General features: G+C 35.7%; 1 protein-coding gene across 2 annotated transcripts in view; it reads right to left on the bottom strand.

The window, feature by feature from the left end:
• Nucleotides 1-26,082, bottom strand: part of Vbp1 (VHL binding protein 1) — a 30,096-nt gene that overhangs the window by 2,525 nt on the left and 1,489 nt on the right. For both annotated transcript variants that reach the window (XM_013141207.3, XM_003462121.5), the window contains exons 2-5: nucleotides 24,785-24,909; nucleotides 18,067-18,133; nucleotides 16,809-16,907; nucleotides 731-869 (exon numbers count right to left, since the gene is read on the bottom strand). In XM_013141207.3, the coding sequence (XP_012996661.1) occupies nucleotides 731-869; nucleotides 16,809-16,907; nucleotides 18,067-18,133; nucleotides 24,785-24,909 (430 nt within the window). The remainder of the gene's footprint in view (nucleotides 1-730; nucleotides 870-16,808; nucleotides 16,908-18,066; nucleotides 18,134-24,784; nucleotides 24,910-26,082) is intronic.

Here is a 26,082-nt window from a genome sequence, read left to right as displayed (position 1 = left end):
ATTTAGTAACCTCATGCTATAGGTAGTATGAAAGACATACTGAAAATGACTGTGCATGTCCTGGAGGGCTAAAACTAAAGTAAGAGCAATACACAGAAATTTATGAGGAAAATTTGACAAGAACTTGGTGATAGGTTTACTCTGAGTAGTGAGGAAAGTGAAGTGTGAAGGATGACCCCCAGAGTTTTACACTGAGTGACTAAGGCAACCAAAGAAAGAGTCAACGAAGAAATGTTAAAGAGCCTTGTTTCAACATGCCTGCCCACCTTCTTAATCAGAATACTTCACTCATTTTTTCTCTCTGGTGATTCAAATTCTATATGGCCTCTGAAAACGGGCTAAGTTTCATCTTCTCAACAAAGGCTTCCCTGACCTAACTCCAGCTCACATTCGTCTTTCCAAACTTTAAACTGCCTTGGGGTTATACATGATATGCACTGACTTAACAGTTCACTATGCAGTTAACATTTAGCTCTTTCTATGCGCAGCTAAACAGAGAAACACTTTGCAACTCAATTTTCAATATACAGACTTCCACGCTTAATGGGTTACCACGGTTGCAGAAATGCAAAAGAAATTCTTAATAAATGTTTAGTTTCAAACTTATTAGTTTCAAAAATGTTATTAAATCTGCAGACTCACATTAGCCTAAGGACATTCTATTTCAACAATAAAAGAATTTTTAAAATTTCTGCCTTCTTTCTTCTCCTTCATTTTTTTTAAAGGATACTGACTTCTGTTGTAGTAAATTGATCTCGAAGAAAGTCAAGGTCTTCCTCAAGAGAATCAAGGTTCTTCGTGGCAGTTGATAAATTCTTTTCCAACAAAGCCTGAGCTTCATCAATATCATACTCAAGCATTACATTAGCCTGAAGAGAGAAAGTCATGACAATTACTCAACATTTGCACAGTGCTTTATAGGTTACAGTTAGGTGCCTTTAAACTAACTGCCGTCAAGGCAAATCCAATATGCTGCCTTATTCTTCCTGCTACAGGGGCAGACCTGAGAAGTTGGGAATGAAGACTATGTGATCTATAAACCAAACCAAACCACAATTATGTACTACTTTGGCCTATTAGAGTAAGTCTCCTGACCTCCAGGTTAGAGAATGTACACACACACACACACACACACACACACACACATCATTTAATCCTCATTAACAACCCTAGTAAGGCAAAAGTTTTATTCACAGTTAAGAGAATGGAGGCTTAGAGTCATCAGGTTGCCTACACTCCCACAGCTTGTAAATAAATGAAAGAATCAGACCAAAGAATGAGAGATTCAGAATTAAAACCAGTATGTTTAGATATAAAAATCCTATTTTCCTGATATAGTTAATGTAATCCCAATCAAAATATCAAGAGCCTTCCTCACAGAACTAGAAAATAAACAATCCTAAAATTTATATCGAACCAAAAGAAACCCAGAATAGCAAAAGTATCCTGAACATCTAGAGGAAGGCAGGGGGCATCATAATCCTGGATCTCAAAGTTATATTACAAAACTACAAAGATGAAAAGAGCATAGTACTGGCACAAAAACAGATATGCATTATGAATGGGACAAAATAAAAGATGCAGAAACAGACCTGGGCATGTTCAGTTATCCTAGGGGCCAAAAACAAACTTTATCTCAGTGGTGGTGAATCAAGGACACTTGTGTTATTCATTCTTTTAAGACAAAAGATGTTAATTTACTAAACTAAACTAAACCAAACCCTCAGTATTTGGGCTTAAATGCAATGCTAGCACTTTGTGATAAATAAGTGGGTTTGGGATTGCAACTTGGGCATTCATCTCTAAAAGCTTCCATCACTATCCTGGAAGAAAAATCACCTCTTTGTCAAACAGGCCTGAGAAAACTGGTTATCCACACCCAGAAGAAGAATCTAGACCTCTCTCTCTCTCTCTCTCTCTCTCTCAACATAAATCAAAACAGACCAGAGACCTGGATATCAAAACAGAAACAATCTGCTAGAAGATAAAATAAGTAAAACTCTTGAAGACTTAACCTAACCCTGACTGCATCAGAAATAACAAAAATCACCAAATTACATTAAATTAAAATGTGTCTTCTGTATATCAAAAGAAACTACCAAAAAGACAAACTATACAACAGAAAAAAATTTGCCAGCTACAACTCAGAGTAATAATATCTAGAGTATATAAAGAACTCAAAAAATTAGATCATTCAAAACAAAAAGACTCAATCAAAACATAGACAAATGAAATGAACAAACATGTCTCAGAAGTAGGATAAATGGCCAATTAAATACACAAAAGGCCAATTAAATACACAAAAAATGTTCATCATCTCTGGTCATTAGAGAAATGAAAATTAAAACAGCTTGGAGATTTCATCTTATCCTAGAAAAAAATGGCCATCATCAAAAAAAATAATAAATAGTGAGGCTGTGAAAAAAAGAACTACATTTTTGGTTAAGAATGCAAATTAGTACAACCATATGGAAATCTGTATAAAGATTCCTCAAAAAGCAGAAAGTAGAAATATCATTTGACTCAGCTATTCCCTTTCTAGGTATCCTTCCAAAAGAGTTAAAGACATTATATTACAGTGATTCATGCATACTTACGTTTGCAGCAGCACAAATCATAACAGCTAAATCTTGGAAGAGACCTATACATCCATCAACAGATGAACAGATAATAAACAGCTGTCTAAAAGAATAAAAAAATATATATATATATTATGTGTGTGTGTGTGTATACACATGCCATAAAGAAGGATAAATATGGGTCATTTGTAGAAAAATGGATGTATCTTGAGACTATAATGTTAAGTGAAATAAATAGGGGACACAAGCTTAAATACTGCATAGTTTCTCTTATATGAGAAACTCAAAATATAAATAAAGAACAAAATAAAAGACAATAGGAAATAATTAGATCTTTTGCAAAAGGGAAGACAACCAAAAGATTTGGAGGAGGGGCCAAGAAAAAAAAAACTAAGATGTGTTATATACATGTACCAAGTCCCCATAAGGTGTGTAGTCATCATATTCTGCAAACAGATATACAAAAAGAAATACCATTTTCCTACTTCCCTCATGACACTAAAAAATATTAATGTGACTCAATTTTTTTTAATTTTATTTAAGGAGAAAAAGAAAAAAAAAGCAGAAAAAGGGTACAAGTTATACAGAATTTCAGAAAAAAAATAAACAGGAAATCACTAGTTAATAGATTACATATTATCATCTTAGAAATATTTGTTCAAGTTACAAAATTAAAGCACATAAAGTGGACATTCAAAGAGTGAGACTGCAAACAGTTCTATCCAATGATCCAACAAAACTCAGTAATATCATTGTCTATCGTATACACTTAAATATACATGCAGTTATATCATTTAGAGCACTTTCTTTTCCTCTCTTTTGTACAATGACTATTACACTTTTTGGGTTTTGTTACTCCCACAGTTCTTATTACTTTTTTGGAAGAAAGTAAAACCAAATGTGACATAACAGAACAGAGTTGGTCAAATCAAAAGGGTGGACATAATAATGTAAAAACATAATACAAGGTGATCAACAATGGTTAACATAATGCCTCCCGCTATCTCCAATAGAATTGCCTATATAATCAGTTATAATAAAATTGAAAAAAACAGTAAAGAATGAAACCAACAAAACCAAAACATTGGAGACATTACAGGTCTTCAAAAGTAGGTAATAGTCAACCAGAATGGGCATCATAATGAATCCCACTATCTTCACAGCTGTTGCCTAAACTTTCAAACCTGGTACTATCAAGCAAAACAGAATAGAGAAACATCAGTCAAAACAAGATGGTGAGAGCAATACAGGGCTTCAAATCAAGTTAATAGAAAATCAAAGTGGGTTACTAAAATATATCCTGCTATTTTTTAATTTATTTTTCCCTTAATTAAAAGGATAAAAATAAAAAAGTAAATAATAGAGATTGAGATAAAAGAGGGCATAACAACAAAACAGCACAGATCAAAACATAACCATTTAAGCAAAAGTGTTTCACCACAAGATAATCCTGATATACAAGTAGTTACCATATTGTCTCTTTCCTTGAAATCTTTTGAGTATAACTTCATATATAGTACAATCAAATATATCAAAACAATGTAAAACCATTCAAGAGAATGACAGTATTACAGGGTATTTAGAATCAACTAACAGAAAATGAACAATGGTTTCTGTATAATCTCCTTGTCTATAAAAGTTTTTGTTTATACTATCACATATAATAAAATCCAGTAAGATACAACATGTTAAGACCTATGGAGACAGAAGAACAAAAGCTTGATGGGACTTCAAAACAAGATGATATTAAATCAACATTACCTATTATGACATCATTTTCTCCAAAATACCTATTCCTATCGTCCAATCTTCTCTGCCTCATTTCTGTTGAGCTCTTTTTTCTGTCATTAGTTGTCAGTTTGTCTTCTTCATTTTGTTTTCTGCTCCATTCATTGTGGACTCTCTGCCACTATTTCTGGATTCTTTGTATTTTTCTTTTTTAGAATATCCTGCAGTATTCTATGTAGGGTTGAATTGGTGGTTGCATATTCCCCTAGTTCCTCTTTATCCTGGAAGCACCTTGTTTTTCCATCAATTTCCAGGGATAGTTGTGAAGGATATATCAATCTTGGCTGGAGGTTATTATCTTTCAAAGCTTGAATTATTTCCCCCCACACTCTTCGTGATTTGATGGTTTGTGCTGAGAAGTCTGCTGTAATTCTGATGGGTGTTCCCTTATAAGTGATCTGTTTCTTGTCTCTGATAGCTTTTAATATTCTGTTCTTATATTGGATTTCTGGTATTTTGATTATTATATGCCTGGGTGTAGCTCTGTTTGGGTTGTAGGTGGCTGGGGTCCCGTATGCTTCATACATCTGAGTATCTTTACCTTTTGCTAAATTAGGAAAATTCTCCTGGATTATTTCTGCGAGTAGCTTTTGTAGTTCATTTGTTTGTGTCCCTACCTCTTCTTTTATGTTCTTTATTCTTAAGTTATAGATCCTCTTATCATCTTTTAGTCTTTGTATTATTGCTGTTTCTTTGTTATTTTTAAGAAGTTTTTCATTTCATGCTCCCATATTACAAATCTGGCCTCCAGTTCAGATAATGTATCCTTAGTTTCTTTCAAGCTGTTAAGCCAGTTTTCGATAGAGCTTTTAGCTTCCTGGTAATCTCTTTGAACCTGCTTCACATATTCTATGTTTTCTCTATTTTCTCCATCAAACAATTCTGCCCTATTTTTCTGTTCACCCATTCCACCATCTGTTTTTTCCTGGGTAGTGCTTAGCATTTCTCTAACTATTCTGCTTAAGTCTTGCTTCAGATCATTAATAACTTCATTCCTGAACTCGTCTATGAGGCTCTGGAGATAGCGCTTTATGTCTATTGGTACTGTGTCTGCTATTGCCTTTTTCTCAGGATTGGGGGCCGAGGAGCCTTTCTTGTTGCTCCCTCTTCCCATATTCTTTGTTCCTTAAATACAAGTGTATATAGAAGGCCCAGCTTCCTTCCCTGTTGGCCACAGTCTGAATTGCGCTGGCTAGGTGTTCCCGCCCACCGCAGTGCACCAGGGAGTTACAGACCATGCAGCCTATGCAGGGCCTGCCCCTCCAGGTCAACCTACCGAAGGCTTCACCAGCAGGGTGCACCTCTAGGCACTGGGACCTGGGCTGTGCTAGCCTACTGGGTCTCAGCCAGCAGCGTCACGTAGGCTAGGCACTGCTCACCAATCCCGCTTGAGAGGGGGATATGTGACTGAGGTCACTACAGCGCCCTGTTCTGGCAAGTCTGCCTGGTCCCAGAATGTCCTCTGTTGGAGCCTCCTAGACCTTGGAAGAGTCCCAGTTTCCCTCACTCACCGCAGGTCAATGCACAGCTCCTCGCCAGTCCCACTCTCAACTCCATTCACCGATTCCCGTTCTCAGAGCCTTTGAGCATCTCTCTCCCTGCCAAGCTGATTCAGACACAGCAGCGGCAGTAGGAAACCCAAATCGTGTCTTCCAATGGCACGGGCTCCAGCTTCCACGCTGAGGCTTTATCTGTTCCTGTTATAGCACCAGGATTGCATTCCCAGTTGGTTTCTCTCAGCCCAGTTGGTTCTTGGGTCAGCAGGGTATATCTCCTCTTGCTTAGGATTCCTCACTCCACACCATTCCTGGATTCTAAGCTGGGTCTTTCAGAGAGCCTCGGCAGCTGCTGCTATCTGTCCGCCATGTTCTCCTGGAAGTCAGTTGCCTGTATTTCTAACTAACTCAGCCGCCTTCACTACTCCATAGCTTGGAGGTCTCCCAGGTTCTTTCTAAGCAGTCCACAGCAAACAGAAGCCACAAAACGCAGTCTAGCAAACATCTAGCTCTCCCTTTTTTGCCCAGGAGTCACAATTGACGCCATGACACTGGAAGCGCAATTGTGACTCAATTTAAGCAGTTATTTCTGAGCTTTGAATATAGTATTAATTAGAAGTTTTTAAGACTTTTTTACTACCTACATTTGATCAGGTATATAAAGAAACAAGCTAACTTTTACTGGCCCCTTCCTATAACACAGATGCTAGGGGTAAAGACAAACTGATGGGCCTGGAATTCTGAAAATATGTTGTTACTGCAAATATCTAGAAGTGCAGATTAAGTACTTATTTATTGAACACCACAATATAGAGCAATTAGAAAACTATAAAAATTCAAACAGGACAAAAATATTCAATCAAAACAAGTCTCTCCAATTGTAGGTGGATACCTGATCTTTTTTCTTGAGGGTCAATTATTGTTGTTTTTTTATGATTTATCATCCACAGTTTTTCTACAGTTCATTTACTTTCTACAAGCAATTATAGACTACATTTAAAGATATGTCACTTATGACAAAAAACATTCATCATGCATTCAGCAATGCCAATTATTTGTCCTTAGTGACTCTCCTCAAACATGGCCTTCTCAGCCTCTCCACTTGTGATGTGTCAAAACTGACACACCCAAAACATTATTTCTAAGTTACCCTCCACAAACCTGGCTGTTGGCCATTCTTCCCTCTTCGAAAATCATTACCCACCCAATGACTCAAAGCCTAGAGGGTCATACTCCTTGGTTTCTCTTTTTTTTTTTAGCCCACACTCCATAAGTACATGACCTCATGATGATCTGATAAAAAGAGAATGGGACAATAGTAAGCTCTCTAGTAGGAAATAGAGTTGAACCCCACATTACACCCCACAAGAGGACAAATTCTGAATGGATCAGATATTTACAAGGAAATAATGATACCATCGAAGTATTACGTCAAGTCACAGATAAATTTTTTTGTAACACTGGACTAAAGATAGTTTTCCTATCTTTCTGCTGGGTATGATAGTGGCAGGCCTGTAATCCCAGTTAGCCTGGGCAACTCAGTAAGGCCCTGTCTCAAAATAAAAAATAAAATAGCTCTGCAGTAGAATGCTTACCAAGCATGTGTGAGGGCTGGAGGGAGGTCCTATGTAATAACCATAAGCAAAACAATGAACAGGAAAAAATGTAACTAATTCTCCCTAATATATAGAGCTCCATAAATCAGACTTTAAACAAAAGACCAAGCATGTCATAGTCCAACACAAAAACACGGCAAAGTATATAGACAGAGCTCAAAGGGGAAGCAGGGAAGAGAAAGAGGACAAAGGAACAGGGAAAAGAAACCAATAAATAAAAATAATACAGAATCATTATAAAAAGATTAAATATATCTCCCATCACATAACAAAAGCAATGCTAGACAGGAACAGTGGCACACACCTATAATCTCAGCACTCAGAGAGGTTGAAGCAGGAGGATTGCTGAGAGTTCAAAGCCAGCTTGGCTAGCTACAAAGTTAATTCAAGGCCAACCTGAACTATAAATAAATGCAAATCTAATAAATGAAAAAATACTGTTTACCTTCAGAGTGCTTAAAATACTTTACAGTACTATGAATGTGAGAATATAGGTATTAAAATATTGGTAGTAAAAACTGGTAGCCCCTTTTGGCAATTGGGCAGCACAAATGAAAGTCAACTCTTTGAGCTGGCAATTCCATGTACCCTAGAATTACACACTTATGCAGAACTCAAATGGACTAGATTAACCTGTACAACAAAACGTGGAAGCCAAATGGCATAGCTACACAAGTAAGTTATAAAGGCATGAAAAATGGAAATGAGATCCGCTACTCACACTGATGCCTGAAGATCTGCACTATGAAATGAAAAGGGTAAAACGCAGAGCACTGTGCAGAGTATGTTACCATTTGTGTAAATGAGAGGGAAGGATATATCTTCATTTGTCTATGTATGGTAAAAATTTTCTTTAAGAATACCATGAAATGAAATGCTGGTTGCTTAAGAGGGAGATATATTGCACTTGTGAGGAAAAGTAGACTTTTTCACAGTACATCCTTGCTATGGTTGGGATGTTTGTCTCCCAGAATTTGGGTATTATAAATTTAATAACTAAATTTGTATATTAATGGCATTTGGAGGCAGGGCCTTTGAGAGGTAATTAGATAAGGTCATGGGGATGGGGATCCACCAGGATGGCACTGGAGGCTTTGTAAAAAGAGAGAGTCAAGACAGCAAGCTTGCTGTGTCTAGTCACATGTGAGTCCCCATCACATTATGATGCAACACATGGCCCTTGCCAGATGCCAGAGCCACGTTCTTCTAACTTCTTGGCCTTCGGATCCATTAGCCAAATAAAACTCTATTCTTTTTAAATTTCCCAGTTTGCGATATTTAGTTAGAGCAACAGAAAAATGAGTAAGACAGTCCTTTTGGACCTTAATTACATGTAAATATATTATCTAGTCTAAAAGATGTATTAAAAACAAAAAAGACAAACTACTGTTCCCACAAAGAAACAAAGCTAATTTGAAAATGGTTTATCTAATCAAATATGTACTACTGTACAACCATTCAAAAAGTGAATGGACAATTAGCAAAAGGAAATAAATTCCTACAATTTCTATAAAAAATCCTTCAACAGCCTCCTATTGCATTTACCTTGAAACCCAACTACTTACCACAACTAGTTCTACTACCTTTTGTCCTACCATTTAGTAGTCTTACCCTCTTATTACAGTACTGAAACTACACAGACCTAGACTTCTTTCTGTCCTTTCAAGCTAGATTCTGCTTTGAAAGCCTCTACATGTGCTGTTACATTGCCTGGAAAACCCTATTAACCTTTTACATAAATAAATCCTTGTTCATTTTGACAGTGATAAGGAACAGACAGAGTGAAGAAAACCCCAAACTGCCTCCAGGCAGAAAAGGAAACTCAACTGTAAAAAAATGAAAACAATTAAACAAACGTTGCTGGGACTATTAGCTATCCATTTGAGAGAAAATCAAAGCTAACACTTTTCCTTCATGGTATTTATTATAATAAATTCTAGGTCATTGAGAACTCTAATAAAGCCAAACCAGATAGTTGTAGGAATATGATGGCAGCAGTGGCAGTTTTTTAATCTTATTAAGTCATTTTTTCAACATTAAAAACCAGGACAGGAACATTTGTACAGGAGTAAGCAGAGAAAAGCAATGAGCAGACATCCAGTGGAACTCTAAAATAATGAAGTATATAAAAGGTCAATAAGCTTACTAGAGCATAGTAATTTCAAATCAGACAGAAAAACAAATCAAACATGGACACTTTAAAATGTCGATGTGAATAGAGATTAGTAATTACTGAAGCTTGGGAAGGGCAGGGAGTGGGAAGACAGGGAGTGAATAATGGTTACAAAGCACAGTTAGTTCTAATGTTCTAAAGAACAGCAGGGTGACTATAGCTCACAACAATCTATTATATATTTTATGAAAAGTAGAAGAGCTTAAGGTATCCAAACACAAAGTAATAACAGGAAATGGAAATTTGACAGGGACAATGGAAATTGCCCTGATTTGATCATTATGCATTGTATATACACATCACACTGTACCCAAGTAAGTACAATTAAAATAATAATTTTTTAGAAGCCTGAACAGGTCTGGCATGCTCCCACAGCAGGGTGGTAGATGACAAAGTCTGAAGGGGCTGAAGAAATCTAGATACTATGAACTCTCTCACACACAGGGCCCCCACACTGAGGGAAATCTTCATTGTGGGGATAGAATGCAGAGATAGGGGCAAAAGAACAAGACAGAATACTCAGTAAGTATGTTGGGGGGGGTTGGACGACTCAGTATCCCAACTAATACATATTGTTATTGCTTTACCTTACATCTAGTATCATCCGTACCTTCTAAAAAGTCAAGAAAATTAATTTTACATAAAAGTGCTCATATAAATGAAGCAAAGTAAAATCCAATGGAAAGGTACCAGAATAAAAAGAGAATAAGGAACTGAATAGCATCTTTAGAGATAAGATTAGCAAAAAGGAGATGCCCTCAAAATAAATGAAAATAACATAACATGTATCCAAAAAATAAATATCATTAAGAAAATGATACAAGTTATGAAAAAACAAACAAAACCAGAATTAGGAAATCCACAAATAAAGTGACCAATTCAGGAAAGAATTAGAAATAAAAGAAAATGTTACTTCAGAAAATACTAAAATGGAAAAAAATACAGAGGCAAATAATTACAACATACATCACCTTAAGATACAAAGAATATGATGAAATTTCTTAAATTTAAAAAGAAATGAATATCAACAAATGCTGAACATAGGCAAAGACTGAATAAATATATAGGACCCTCCAAAGAAAACCAAAGCTGGGGGCCACAAAAATATCCTCAACAGTTCATTTTAACAAAATGTTATTGAAATGTCACACACAGGAAGGGATTTGCCTGCAACCATATATGCATGCATGGGTGTACCACACACGCACACACACACACAAAATGGGGCACATTGTATGCTAGGGAAATTAAATGAGAAGTTCTTTAAGTATCCAGGCCAAAAGAACAAGTCGTTTAGAAAGAGAAAAAAATCAGTTTTATCATCAGACTTTTTGACAATAATACTTGATGACAAAAGAAAATGAAGCAATGTATAAATATATAAGGTACTCAAAAAAACCATATGAGTTAATGGTTCTATATACAAAAAATTGATTTTCAAGTACAAAGGATATAGAAAAGTTGTCAGTAACACCCGAGAACTTAAGGAATATTGTTCTCATAGATCCTAAAGGAATCCAATAAAGAATGAGTATCAGACAATCAAATTAATAAGACGGACACCAACATGAATGACGTGGATCCAATACATATTTATACAGAGAACAAGGACACATGAAAGGCACCAAAGAGTGACAGCATGCAGAGTATACAATGGTTCTGTGCTCCAACAATCAGTATAACTCTGTAAATAATGGGAAAAGAAAGGAAGAGCACATGCAAAAGTCAGTGGTAACAATACTGGGTGGTGGTATTATAAGAGTGCTTTGTGTCTGGTAATACAGCAAATGAGTAACATATAATTCTATTACTCCTGGCATTTTTAAAAAGCAAAATTCCTGGTATGAAAAAGAAAAACAAATTCAATAAAACTGTTTTCCTGAATTTGAATAGTAAACAACAGCATGAATTCATGAGTTACTACATACAAATACATACATCAACTTTCACCTTAGCACACAAATTAATATTTAGGCTGGCTACATGCTACTAGTTCTGTTTCTCTTATTGAACCCCCTAAGCAACAAGAAGTACATTAATTTACAATTTGGTTTGTACAGTTCTGACTTGTTAATACTCAAACATATATACACACAGAAAAGTATGCACATAATAAATACACAGCTCAAAGCATTTTCAAACCACACATCCACAGAACTGACATCAAAGAACACATCACCAGTAACACCAAAGAAGCCAACTCATGCACCTTTCCCTTACCACAGCATCCTTACTCCAAAGATAACCATTACCTTGAATGCTAACAGTAAAGATTTGCATGTATTTGAATTTTACATAAATGGAATCACATACTACAAGTTCTTTTGTGACTGACTTCTCTAGTGGCAGCATTATGACTCTGTGCCCATGTTGTCTCACTCTAATCACCGGAACCTGTGACTTTATTTGATAAGATACAGTGAACCCTTTCAAGATGAGTGCCCAAACTGCAACTTAAAATCTACTGATTTATTGCAAAGTGACAACACTGCATTTAAACCTGAATACTGAGGTTTTAGTTTAGAAAAAATGACTCATATATTAGTATCTTCTGTCTTAAAAAAGAAAAACCCGTGCCATAGGGTCACCACCACTGAGATAAAACATTTGTCAGAGATGACCCTAATATACAGAGATTATCTGGGTAGGCCTAATCCAATTGCAAGGTCTAACTTTCAGAGTAGAGAACTTGTTTTGGTTGTTGGTAGAAAGAGAAATTGGAAAGATATGAAGAAGAATTAGTTACACAACAGTTGGCCTTGAAGACAGAAAGGTTCACAAGCCAAGGGACACAAAAAAATCTCTACAAACCAGCAAGGAAATAGTACCTCAATCATGTCACCATACAGAATTGCAATCTGCAGACATGAACAAGGCTGGAATTAAGTTTTCCTCTAGGCTGATAATAAAAAGCACCACTTTGCTGGCACTTTAATTCTGGTCTTGTGAAACTGAACAGAAGACCCAACTAGGTCCATTTGGACTTCTGACATAAAGATCTGGTAAAAGAGATGATAAAAGGGTGTTATTTTAACTTCCTCAATTTTGTTCCCCAAACTTTAAAACATCTTGAGCGCTAACATGATGCTAAAAGAGTTGTGGATTTATAGACATTCACAATTTCAGATTTCTGAATCAGGCATCATTACATGCCTATAATCCTAGCACTCTTGGGATTCTGAGGTAGAAAGACCACAAACTTGAGGCCAGCTGCAGAGTTACACACTGTGTTCAAAGCAAGCCTTCACCAAACAGCAAGAGCATGTCTCAAAAAAAAAAAAAAAAGCTAGGTCAGGGTTATAGCTTAGCAGCACAGTGCCTACCTGGCAAAGCGTGAGGTCCTGGTTAGATTCCTGCTATCAAAAAACCAAAAACAGCTGAAGATATAGTTTAGTGGTAGAGTACTTGCTTATCAGGTACAATGCCCTGGATTCAATCCCTAGTACCAGGGGGAAAAAAAAGAACAGGAATTTTGGATTTTGGATCAGGGGTGCTCAATCTGTATTGCCCCACTATTCCGATGGATGCAAGGTGCAAGTGCACCGTGCTTTTAATTTGTAACTCTCCTAACAAAGCTGAGTAACTTTTCATACAGTTATTGGGCATCTCCTCTTTTAGGAGTCACTCACCTCATTATTCTATCAAGTAGCTTGTCTTTTCATGTTATCCTTAATAAGTTCTATAATTTGTTCTTACAAGAATGAGTTTAAAATTTTAACCAGTAAGTTTTAAAATATCAGAAATGAGAAAATGCTAACAAATTTGGTGACAGAAGTGCACTGTTAAAATAAAATTATAACTACCTAATAAACTGATCACATTAAAATTTAAAACTTTTTTGTAAGTACCATAAACAGAGACCAGGAATTTAGCTCAGGAGCACAAGTGCTTGCCTGGCAAGTGCAAAGTCATGAGTTCAACCCTTGGTTGCAAAAAAAAAAAAAAATTATCATAAAAGACAAGTGACAGATCAGAAAGGAAAATATATGCAACAAGTAACAAGACACTGCATCCAAATATGCAATACATAAAAGAAGATTAAGGACAAAAAAAAATTCAACACAAAAATGAACCACGGACATTAGGCAGACAAACAGAAGAAAAATACAAATGAATACCCTGTCAAACAAAAACAGTAAAATACTATTTATATCTACAAAACTAGCAACACTCATAACATGTGGGTGGGGTTGTCACTAAAAGGATAAATACTTCTTTTCTATCTTTTTTCATTTTTTTTTGAGATAGGATCTTGTTATTTACTTCAGGAAGGCCTTGAATTATGTAGTCTAGGCTGACCTGGAACTCACACACTAATCTTCCTGCCAGGATTACAGGCATGCATCACCACATCCAGCTAATGAAAGAAAGGTTTTTTGTTTTTTTTTTTTTTTGTACCAGGGATCACACTCACAATCTCATGCTTGCCAGGCAGGCACTGCGCCCCTGAGCCATATCCCTGGCAAAAAAATGTTATTATATACTGTTGGAGAAATGTAAATTGGTACATTTATTTTGTAGAAAAATTTGATATACCTATTAAAATATTAAATGCGGTATACACATTCTTAGACCCAACAATTTCATCTCAAAGAATACAAAAATGTCTTTATGAATTGATATGTGCAAATATACTTGGTACAGCACTGTTCACTATGTAAGAAACGTGAGAATAATCTCAATACCACTCAACTTCAGAATATTATATCATAGCCCTATCACAGAAGATTAAGAAGCCAACAAAACTAAGTTGGTTCCATGTCTACTCACAAGAAAAAACATGTGATTCTAAGTGAAAAGTCAGGTGGTACCAATAAGGAAGGAGGTTAACTATGACAGGAGAAACCACTGGTGTCCTAGGCAGAGAATAACATGAGCTGACATGTTTTAGAAATATTATTCTAGCAGTTCAAGCAAAAGAAAGAGCCAAAATAAAGGCTCTGAAGCAGGGCCATTCTCATCATGGTCTAGGCCCAATAAAAAATCTTTCTTGAGTGGTCAACGAAGAAGGAATTAGTTAAGGTAAGTATCGAAGAGTACCAGGCTGTGTATAAGCTTGTCAGACAACTCAGGCTTTACCTTGGAATGAAATGAGAAATCTATGTAAAATTTTGGATGGACTAGTGGACAGATTTTAATGTATCACTCTGCCTGCTGTGCTGGAAAGGCTTTAGGAAAACAAAGGCAGAAGCAAGAAAATGAATTAGGATGTTATATATGATGAGCTGAACTATGTCCTCCAAAAGATACACTAAAGCCCTAACTCTGGGTACATGTGAGTGCAAGCTTATGTTGAACATTACAGAATGAACTGTGTCTCACCAAAAATGCACTTGAATTCTTACCCTGCATGCCTCAGAATGTGAGCTTATTTTGAAATAGTCATTACAAAGGTAACCAAGTTAAAATGAGTTCATAAGGGCAGGCTATAAACCAGTGTAGCTGATGCCTTTATAAAAAGGGAAATTTTGACACGTCACCTACATAAAGATGAAAGCAGAGATCAGTGAAACATCTATACATCAAAAAATGCCAAAGACTGACTGTTAGCAAACACCAGACGCTAAGTGAAAGAACTGGAACAGATTTTCTCTCACAACCCTCAGAAGCTAACATTGATCCCAGGGTTGATCTCGTACTTGTGGCCTCTGAAACCCTAAGACAATCAATTTCTGTTGTTTAAGCCATCTAATTTCAGCACTACAACTGTAACTTTGCCAAATTATCTAGAGACCTGTTGTCATTTTTATCTTCAGTAAAATTTTTTTCCCAAGAAAGACAATATTATAATTTTTCTACAGATTGAGCTGACATATTGTGTTCTTAGTTATCAAAAATTACTTTTGTAGCTTTGGGATTTTGAATTGGTGAATATTCATGATGTGTGGAAAAGCATGACATACACTGTATAAACTCAGTCACACAAAATGGCACGTCATATATGTACATATGGAAATTAGAAGAACATTCAGCTAAGCTGCTAATGACTCTGCATAACTTTGTACCTTATTTTTTGTGTTTTTGTTTCTTGTGATGTACATATTAGCAATAAAAATAAATAAGGATTTTAAAAACTCAAAAAAAGCCATCTAAGCAAGAATTAAAATGTGTTATGTAAATGTACAAACTCCCCATGATAAATGTAATCATTATATACTGTGAACATGTACTAATGAAATAAACAAATAAGAGTAGGGAAAAAAGCCATCTAGTTTATTGTACACTTGTACCTTAGTACTTGCAGTTAATTGGTTCTGAAAGGCACAATGAGTACCAAAACAAATTGTTTTAGCTAGAACACAGTAGCAAGTCATGAAGCTGTCAACACCAAGTTCTACTTTGTTCACTGAGTACCAGCTATTAACAAGTACCAGGACAAAATCTTCTCATCAAAGGTAAGATTGGGGCAAATGCTGGTCTACAAGGGAAATCTGGATTCAAACATTCAACTAAGAAGTATAAAACAAAACAAAAAGATGAAAAGAAATAGAATTAAGCAAGGAAAATGAAGAAGAGAAAAACAGTTATGAAAGACAGTAGACAAAATAAAACCAAATAGCTCTTAAGAGAAAATAGAAGGTCACAAGAAAGTGGAAAAGACCTAATATCTAAAAATAGGTAAGACCATAGATATTGAAAACAAAGAAGATCAAATACATGTATATTTATTATTCCCAAAAATGTTAACAGAAAAAAATAGGTGTGAATCTACACACACACACACACACACACACACACACACACACACACACATCCCTTTCCTGAGTGGGATGTGGTGGCCCCTTAAACTCAGGGGCCTCTTTCTAGAACTATTAAACTCTGTCATAGAAGAAACAATGGAAGTTCAGCAGTACTTTCTATTTTACTTCTATCGCTCTTCCTTCTATTATATTTAACAGAGATAAAACAATTGGAAAAGTAGGATTTGGTCAGTTTTGTCTTGATTAGGAGAGACTTCACCATGCTTTTGCTACTATCATTACCACATTCCTAATTCTAGTCAGCTTCTCATAGAGACCACTGTAATTCTGCCCTTTCATTCCTTCTACAATGAAAAGGAGATCAATACTTTCCACAGCTCAAGCAGTCCTTTTTTCCTGGGCAAAATACACTGGTTTACAGACATATCATGAAATGTCAAATATAATTTACTTACCCCCAACCACAAACACACTTTATCAGTAGGAGGAACTGAAGCTTTGCAGTACAGGTTATCTGCCAGTAAGAATCTGGTTTCCAGTGAAGTGGTAGACTCCTTTAAAAAAAATGACAGTACCAGAAATAGGCCAGTTTGATGTTAAGATTATAAAACTCAGATTCTACAGCTGAACCTAAGATATTTAAAATACTACCATCATACAGACTAAGTATAGCTAGAAAAGAAATGAACAGTACCACCAGACAGCTGGGAATATAAATTTGCTCATTTAATCTCTCCATATCTCAGGTTCCTCATCTATAAAATAATCTATAAAGTAACAGAGGTGGGCATGGTGGCCCATGCCTGTAATTCCAGCACTTGGGAGGCTGAGGTGGGAGGATCACCGTGAGTTTGAAGCCTGCTTCAGTTATAGTTAGTTCCTGGCCACCCTGTGTACAGTGAGACCCTGTCTCAAAATAAAAGTCTGTGCGCATCTACCAAGACACTGGTAAGTACTGAGTTCACTAACACACACACACACACACACACAAACACACACACACACACACACACACACACACAACCTCGCTCACAAAGTACTATATGCAAATTATATAAGTGCTATGTAAGAATTAGCTATTACCATTACTTTACTGATAATTCGTTCTCAAACAATCAGTTTCTGAAATCCTCTTATAAAGTTCACCATACTATTATATACTAAAAATAGAGGTAGGTATTTTATCATTCAAGTAATAAATCATGTGTGCACACAATCTTTTGAATACAATACACTTATGAAATTTAACTAGCTATGTGATATTGGTCAAGTGTTAACTAACCTCTCTGTAATTATTTTACTCAACTACAAAATGAGAACCTGAAATAGACTGTCCCTAAGATTTTTCCAGCTCTATAAATTTTACACTCACTTCTAATTCTTAGGGAGGATGACAGTAACCAACAAAAATCCCTACGTGCTTGTTATTTCAAAATAAATATTTTCTTTTTGTACCAAAATGCAATCTCTAATTGAATTAAACTTTACAAACACTACACATAAATAAAGCAATCCAAGTGGGCCTTAGAATTGAACATAATTTTTAGGGAAAGCCTGTTTTTACAGAAGCATTTTGAAACATTAGCGTACATGCTCAAGAAGTCACCCTGGGTCATATAACATAGATTAGATACCAACAACCAATGAGTCGAAGAAGACAAGTCTGCCAAAGTACCCTGGTCTGGTCAAATTTACAAACAAAAATGCACTTACTTTTTTCTTCTGCATGTATTTTAGAATTTCCAAAGTCTGCTTGATTTCAGGAATCTGACTTTTCAATCTGTGAATAAGGAAAACGGGCAGTAGTATTTTGCAGGCAAAAATACCAGCACATACACTTAATAGTTTTGCATTTTCCAGTGATATGTTCTCATTAGGACTATTCACAAATTTAAAAATATCTTATTTCATATGTAAACTCTGACATTTTACTTTCTGAAGTATTTACAATATTTTAGACATTAAGATACAAATATGTATAAAACAACAGTATCTAAAGAGCCAATAAAATCCCCATCAAAATATTAATGAAATTCTGCACAGAACCAGAAAAAAAATCTTAAAATTCATATGCAAGCACAAAAGATCCCAAACAGCCAAAGTAATCCAGATCAAAAAAGTAACACTGAATGTATCACAAAACCCAATTTCAATTTATACTACAAAGCCTTAGTAACAGAAACAACAGTACTGGCACAAAAACCATACACAAATGGAATGGGACAGAAAACAACCAGAAACAAACCTCTGCACTATGGCCATTTCATATACTAGAGTAAAGGTTCAGAACATGGCTGTAATCCCAGCACTGAGGGAGGCTGAAGCAGAAGGATCACAAGGTCAAGTCCCACCTGGGTAACTTAGCAAAACTGTCTCAAAATTAAAAACTTAAAAGGGCCAGAAATGTAGCTCATTGTGAAGATCCTGGGTTGAGTCCCTATAACACACACAAAAAAGACATGCAACAGAGTATTATTCAGCCATAAAAAAATTAAATCTTATCATTTATGACAGCACTGATGAATCTGGAGGACAGTATGTTAAGTGACATAAGCCAGATTTAGACAAAAATCACACATGGCAACTAAAACAGTTGATCTCAAAATAGAAGACAGTAGAATAGTGAAAGGAAGGGAAGGGAAAGGGGAAGACAGAAGAAGGTTGAATATTTGGTACCAAAACAGTTATACAAAGGTAATAAGTTCTAGGGGTTCATAACACAGTAGAGTGACTATAGTTTAGAATATTTTATATTTTATGAAGAACTAGAATAGAGGAGCTCAAAGCCTCCAAACAAAACAATGAGATGGAAATGCTAAAATATTTATTTGATCATTATAAATTGAATACATGTAATGAAATATCTCATTATACTCCATAGATATGTACAATTATTATGGGTCAGTTACAAAAACTAGAAAAAAATTTTGATGATTAGGTTAATGGTAAAAGATGCCCACATGGAGATTATGAAATACTAAGAAACTTTTATACAATTTGAAAGTAAAGTTAAAAGATAGGCTACAAGAAAAGATTTACAACTTAAATAAAGAAAAGATTAGGGTTCAAACTACATACAGCCATCTGCTGCAAAGCAATTAAATCATGCACAAAAATATGACTGCTGCATAGCCAAATCATGTGGGTGAGGAAAATTTCAGAAAAATAAAAAGGGAAAAAAACATAAAAGGTTTTGGGCTGAACACTAAGGACTGGCAAAAGGTAATGTTAGGAGGGAAGGTGCCCATTCCAATTGGGCCTCGTCCTTGCATCTCAGTGGGTATTCTGAGATGAAATACAAGAACCTAAAACTAGGTTCAAATGGTCTAAGGCTGGTATCCCCTCAGTAGCTCCTGGCAAAAACAAAATCTTCTATGGGAAAAGGTAAACTAGACAGGCATCCATAGTTATAGGAAGTTGACATATATTAATTAAGAAAAGCATGAAGATATTCACTCATAGACAAATTATATTGAAATAACAACAAAAGTGGGTGATTTTTAAAGTTCCAAAAATTAGTTTATCTAAAAAGGATGAACTTAAAAACAACCACATGTTGTTCACACAGAACATCCTTAAACGTAAGTAATAAACAGTTTGGAAGTAGAAACTGTAAAAGAAACACACCAAGGCAAATTAACCAAAGAACAACCAAGCATATTATAAGTATCCAACAAAACAAAATTTAAGACAATAAGCCTTATTACATATAGTTAAATCCAAGAATACATAAAAACCCTTAAATTGCATGTATCTAACACACTGAAACATAAAACAAGACCAAAATTGCTTTGTTAAGATGAATAGCTGGCAATAAGCCAGCATTCGCACCTCAAACCATTCCAAGGTCCAGAGGAAATTCAAAATTCCTCTGTTGGAAGAGAACACAGAGCTGCGGGGATGAGGGGGACACAAGGATAAGACTCCTGCCAGGGTAACACACTGAGCAGTGAACTGATTTCCTACAAGTCAAATTTACTAAACAGTACATGAAGTGACATTTCTCTTTATAAAAATAGGCCAGCTTTTTAATAAATGAAAAAAATGAATTTGAATATCATCATTTTCAACTCAAAATTAATGGATGTGTGCATTGAACATCCTAAAAAAGGGACACAACTAGATATTCTCTGCCTCTTCAAAACAGCAAAGAAACAAGCCTAAAAATCACAGCTTTTAGAACAAAACATAAGGACTTCATAAACTTGGGATAGACAAAGATTTCCTAAACAGGCTAGAAAAAAGCACTGAGCATTACCGAATCAGACTACATTAACATCAAATGGTTCCTGGGCATGGTGGTGCATGTCTGTAACACCAGTTATTCTAGAGTCTGAGACAGGAGGATCACAATTTCAAGCCCATCCTGGGCAGATAGCAAGACTCTGTCTCAAAATTTAAAAAGGGCTGGAGATGTTACTCAGTGGTAGATATCACTAAGTTCAAACTCTAATACAGCAAAAAGATAAAAAAAAATGGTCCTGAATCAAATATTTACTTATAGATAAAAAGAAGTTTTAAGGAACTAAGACCTTACATATGAAAAGCAAAAAAACTTTTAGAAGAAAATAAGTGTTTGCTTTTTTGAATGTGAAATATAAGAAAGAATTGTAAACAAGATACTTTTTGTACTAACTATAAAGGAGAATTTTTCTGGAAATATTTAAATTAAGAACTGCTAGTCAGGGGGGTAGGGATTTAGCTCAGTGGCATAAGCGCCTGCCTTGCAAGCAGGTAGTCATGAGTTTGATCCCCAGTACCGATTAAAAAAAAAAAAAAAAGAAATGCTAGTCAAAAAAACCACAAGCAATAAGAAAGGACATTTTACAAAAGGAAAAACACTTTCTCATACATACAACCTATTTAAGCTTGATTATGTCAACTTAATTGGCTTGGAATCCATCTAAGGGATCACACGAAGGCGTGATCTCAGGTTCTGTCTGTCTTGTCCTTTCTCTATGGCACTGCTTCTCTGCTCTGTCTCTGAGATGTCATGAGCTAAAGCACTCATGCTCCAGATGGCCCTTCTGCCACGATGCCTCTGCCTTAGAACTGGCCAACCATGCACTGAATTCCCCAAAACCAAGAGCCAAATTACACTTCTCCTTTTAAATTGTGGGAATCAGATATTGTGCCTCAGCAATTGGAAAACAGACTAATACTTAACCTTAAAGGATTAGCAACTCTTAACCACATTCTCATCATTAGGACAAAATACCCAACACCCACAACTTAAAGAAGTAAAAGTTTTATCTTGGAACTTGGTTTTCAGAGATTCGGTCCACAGTCAGCAGGATCCAAAACAAGAAGGGCAAAATGTTAGGGCCTGACAGAGGAAAGCTGCTCACACATTGGCAGCTAGAAAGCAAAGAAGAGATGAGTTGGAGAGGGAGATCCACCTTTCCAGATCACGCAGTAGTGACCTGCCTCTTCCAAGCAGACCCCCATCTCCTAACAGTTCATTTAGCTATAGAAACTCACCAGATTAATCCACTGATAAGTATATCACCCCATGAGCCACTCATCTCCCAGAAGTCCCACCTCTAAACACATGAGACTTTGGAGCAAATGTTCTAGTTCTAAACCATAGCAATACCCAATGCATAAAAAGAATTCATACAAATAAAAGAGAACCAATCCACTATTAAATGGATAAAACTCAGTTTTCTTTATTCACTACATCTAGTTATTCTACTACTCTGTTTTAAAAATACTTTCACAGGTGCTGTTCCCATCTAAAACACCAGTAACTTCCACTTTGTGTAATTCAAGTCCATTCTCAGTTCTCATTTTACCTTAGCCATTAGCAGTTATTTCACACAGATTTTATTCCTCTGAGATTTTCCTAATTTGGCTTCCAGAACTCTACAGTCTCCTCGTTTTCCTCTGACCTCACTGGCAGCTTCTTTTTAATCTTGATTTTTTTTCTGGATGATTCCCCATTTTTTATCTGCAGCCTAGACCTCTTCCAAATTTCAGACTCATATTTAATTGCCTATTTAGCATTTTCACTTGGATGTCCAAAAGGATTCTCAAATATGTCCAGAACTGATCTAGTTTTTCCCTCAAACTGCTCTGTCCACCCTTGCCCATTGCAGAAGACAACTATTTTCCCAACAATTTTGACCTCAGAGGCCTTTCCATACCTCACTTTCACAGTCCAGCTCTAATCCACCAGGATCATGCTGGTTCCAACTTCAAACTAAATTCAGAATTTGACTCTTACCTACCATCCCTCACTGCTACCACCCTGGTCCAAGTTATCACTAACTTTACCTTATTAGGAAAAAGGCCTTGCTTCTTCCCTCGAGATTATCAACCAACAACCCAAATGATTCATAGTCTGATCATGTTATTCACTTTCTCAAAACCCTTAGCCACTGCTACCTACTGACATCCACACCCTCTCCCTTTACTTTATTTCCTATTTGCATAGCACCTAAGCACCTTGTAACCTACGATATAAATTTTTGTCTCACTAGAAAGTCAGCTCTATGAGGACACAAATTTTTATGTTTAAGTGCCTAGGATGATGCCTGGAACATGTTAGGCACACAATAATTATAAAAGTTTTACTGTCTAGATCCCACTAGACTGTTATCTCCAGATCCCACTAGACTGTTATCTCCCCAGGGCCAGATACATTCTTAGATTCACTAATGTTTCCCAAGTATATCTAGTTAGGAAGGGTGCAGGTATATGCTATAATTGTTACCCCCACATTAGGCCATAAAGTCCTATGCAAAGTTGCATTGAGTGTTCAACTGTACCACAGTACTAGAGTTAGCAATATTAACTTTTTTTGATAGGGAAATTTCCCCCTCTCTCCCAAGGCTTATTTCAAATTCATTCTCTTCTCTATGTAACCTCCCTGCAGGCTATCTCTAATCTAATGCTTTATTCTTCTTTTTAAAGATAAAAATAAACTTTTATCATCACAAATGCAGTATATGTACATTGTCCATTAACACTATCTTTCCATGTCAATGACTTTTTACCTCATCTAATATTCAACCTATATTCAAATTTCTTCCATTTTTACCAAAATCAAATAATATTTATCTAAAAACAAAATTATGTACCTTATATCCAGACTACCTTTCCCTTTCATCTGCTTTCAAACTTGCATCTTTGAAATGTTAGTCATCTGCTACTCTTAGAAGCTTCCTTTAGATTCATGCCTTGTCCTGTGCTAATAGTACTTTGTACCAAAGCATCTCTACTGCTCTGTGTGGTACACTTATTCTATTTACATACCTAGCAAACACCCTAGACTATGTCCTTATGCTGTGCTGGAAGCAGTTATTGAACTTTATTTCACATATGGTTGATATTTCATAAATATTTAACCAACAGTACAATACTGAGACCTACACAACAAAAATATCCACAAAGATTATAGCAAATTCACTTTAAAAGCTATATAAAAATATAGTAAGGGCTGGGGATTTAGCTCAGCAGCACAGCACCTGCCTGGCAAGTAAGTGCAAGGTCCTGAGTTGAGTCCCAGCACAAAAAATATAGTAAGAACTGAGAGCAAAGATTTTTTTTCACCTATGCCTATTAATCACTAAATCTTAGGAAAGTCAATCTCTTATGGATCTTTCATTAGCAAAATTAAAAAGATCAATGCTATGATCCTAGACAATTTGGTATGAAGTTTTCAATATTCATTCTGTTATGTTTGCAAAACTACCTTTATAGTAGCAACACCAAGTGCTAGTAAGGATGTGAAATAGTTGAGACTCCTGTATACTTCTGGTGGGAACATAAAATGGTATAGTCACTCTGGAGGGCCTTGCTAGTTTCTCATAAAACCAAACACATGGTTCAGCAATTCAACCTCTGGATATTGAAATGAAAATATATACTCATATCAAGACAAAACCAAAAGGAGGAAAAAATCCAAATGTCCACCAGCAGACAAACATTAAAATATACTAAAACTGTAGCAAATCTATACACAATGAGACACAATTCAGCTCTTAAAACTAATTTACTAATATACACAATATTGAAGAGGATTTTCAAAGTATTATACTAAGAAAATTGAAACAAAACAGCTACCAGTACTTCCATTTATTTCACTTTACAACAAACATGGTGGAAAAAATGGTTATGGAGGTGGGGAGTGTGACTAGAGTCATGAATTTCCTGGGGTTATGGAATATTCCGATCTGGGCAAGAATCAATTCTGGAGAGAATTGGATACATTTGTCAAAATTCATCAAACTAAACATCTGATATATGGATATTTTATTGTATGTAAGGCTTGAGGTGAAGCTTGTAATCCCTGCACTCAGAAGGTTGGAAGCATAGGATCAAGACTTCAAGACCAACCTGGACCACATTAGTGAGACCTTGCCTCAAAAACAACAAAAAAAGTTCAAGCCTTGTAAGATTTTTTTAAAAAGATTTTTTTTTTACTTACCTCCGTTTCTTTTGAGCAAGATTGAGTTCCATAAACTTATACTTCTGGTACTGCTCATCCAGCTTCTTTAGTACTGTATCTGCAGTCTCATTCCCAGGCTGTTTCATGAAGGAGTCTACATCTTCCTTTAAAAACAAGAATATATTACAAATTTTAGAGTTTATACCACTAATCTGATTGTTTACTATTTTCTTTTGAAAACATAAAAGGCTTTCTTTTTCTCCAAAGGCTTGTTTTTAACTATAAAAATATTTATAAAAACTTAGAGAAGCTGTTTGTTTGGAGCTCACCCCAGTAATCACAGTGTTTTAAGAACCTGAGGTGGGAAGATCAAGAGTCAGGAGGTGAGCCTGGGCAACTTAGCCAGGCATCTCAAAATAAAAAATAAAAGAGGGCTGGTGATATAGCACAGTTTCCCTGGATTTAATCCCCAGTAGCACAGGAAAAAAAGTAGAGACCATTTCAGACAATTTATATACATTATATACCTAATTTATTTTCCTTCACCTTTTAATTTTTATTCATTAAGTATGGAGAGAAGAATGACCTCATTTGCTTTATGTATTTCCCATGTGGTCCTAGTAGCACTGTACATATGAAAATTACCTGTCATCAAAGACATTGCCTATTTGTGTGTCATAAAATGATTAAACATAGTGTACATTGAAATTAGTGACTTGATTACTTATTTTTAATTCAACAAATTCTGCAACAGAAATCATGCCAAGTAGGGTCACCAGGTTCCCAAGGTGAGCCACAAATGCTTCAAGTATAGAGCAGTTGTGATAAAGTAGTGTAAATCTAAAAGGTAAACAGAACAATCTCTTGAAATAAATAAGCAAAAGTAGTTTACCATTTAAAAAATTTTAATGTGCTATGGGAATATAAAACAAAATACCAAGAACTTTGTTCTAAAATACAGGTCAGGAAAAACTTCAAGGAGGTAATATCTAAACCAGATAATGAAAAATGAAGAGTTTACCAGATAGATAAGGATAAAAAGGACAATTCAAGCACTGAAAGAAAAAAATTACTGTACTAGGAGAGCTGGGGAAAAGGCCACATGAAACTTTAATAACCGTGGTATACTACCTGCTATTAGCGTAGAAAGTAATATCTATTAAGCACCTACTATACTTGCAAGTTAAAGAAACAGGCTCAAAGTGGCAAAGTATTATGTTCAAGGCTAAGCCACAACTGGGAAACAAAGGTGAGTTTCAAATTCTCATCTATGTAGAATCTAGTGTTCGTTCTACCTATGATGGTGGACGTTTTAAGGCCTAGAAAAAATAAGCCAT

The sequence above is a fragment of the Cavia porcellus genome, unplaced genomic scaffold (genome assembly GCF_034190915.1).
Source record: "Cavia porcellus strain 051 isolate PalLab524CR breed Dunkin Hartley unplaced genomic scaffold, mCavPor4.1 scaffold_3, whole genome shotgun sequence".
Lineage (NCBI taxonomy): Eukaryota > Metazoa > Chordata > Mammalia > Rodentia > Caviidae > Cavia > Cavia porcellus.
Note: the sequence above shows the minus strand (reverse complement) of the source record. Positions and strands in the feature narration are given on the sequence as shown.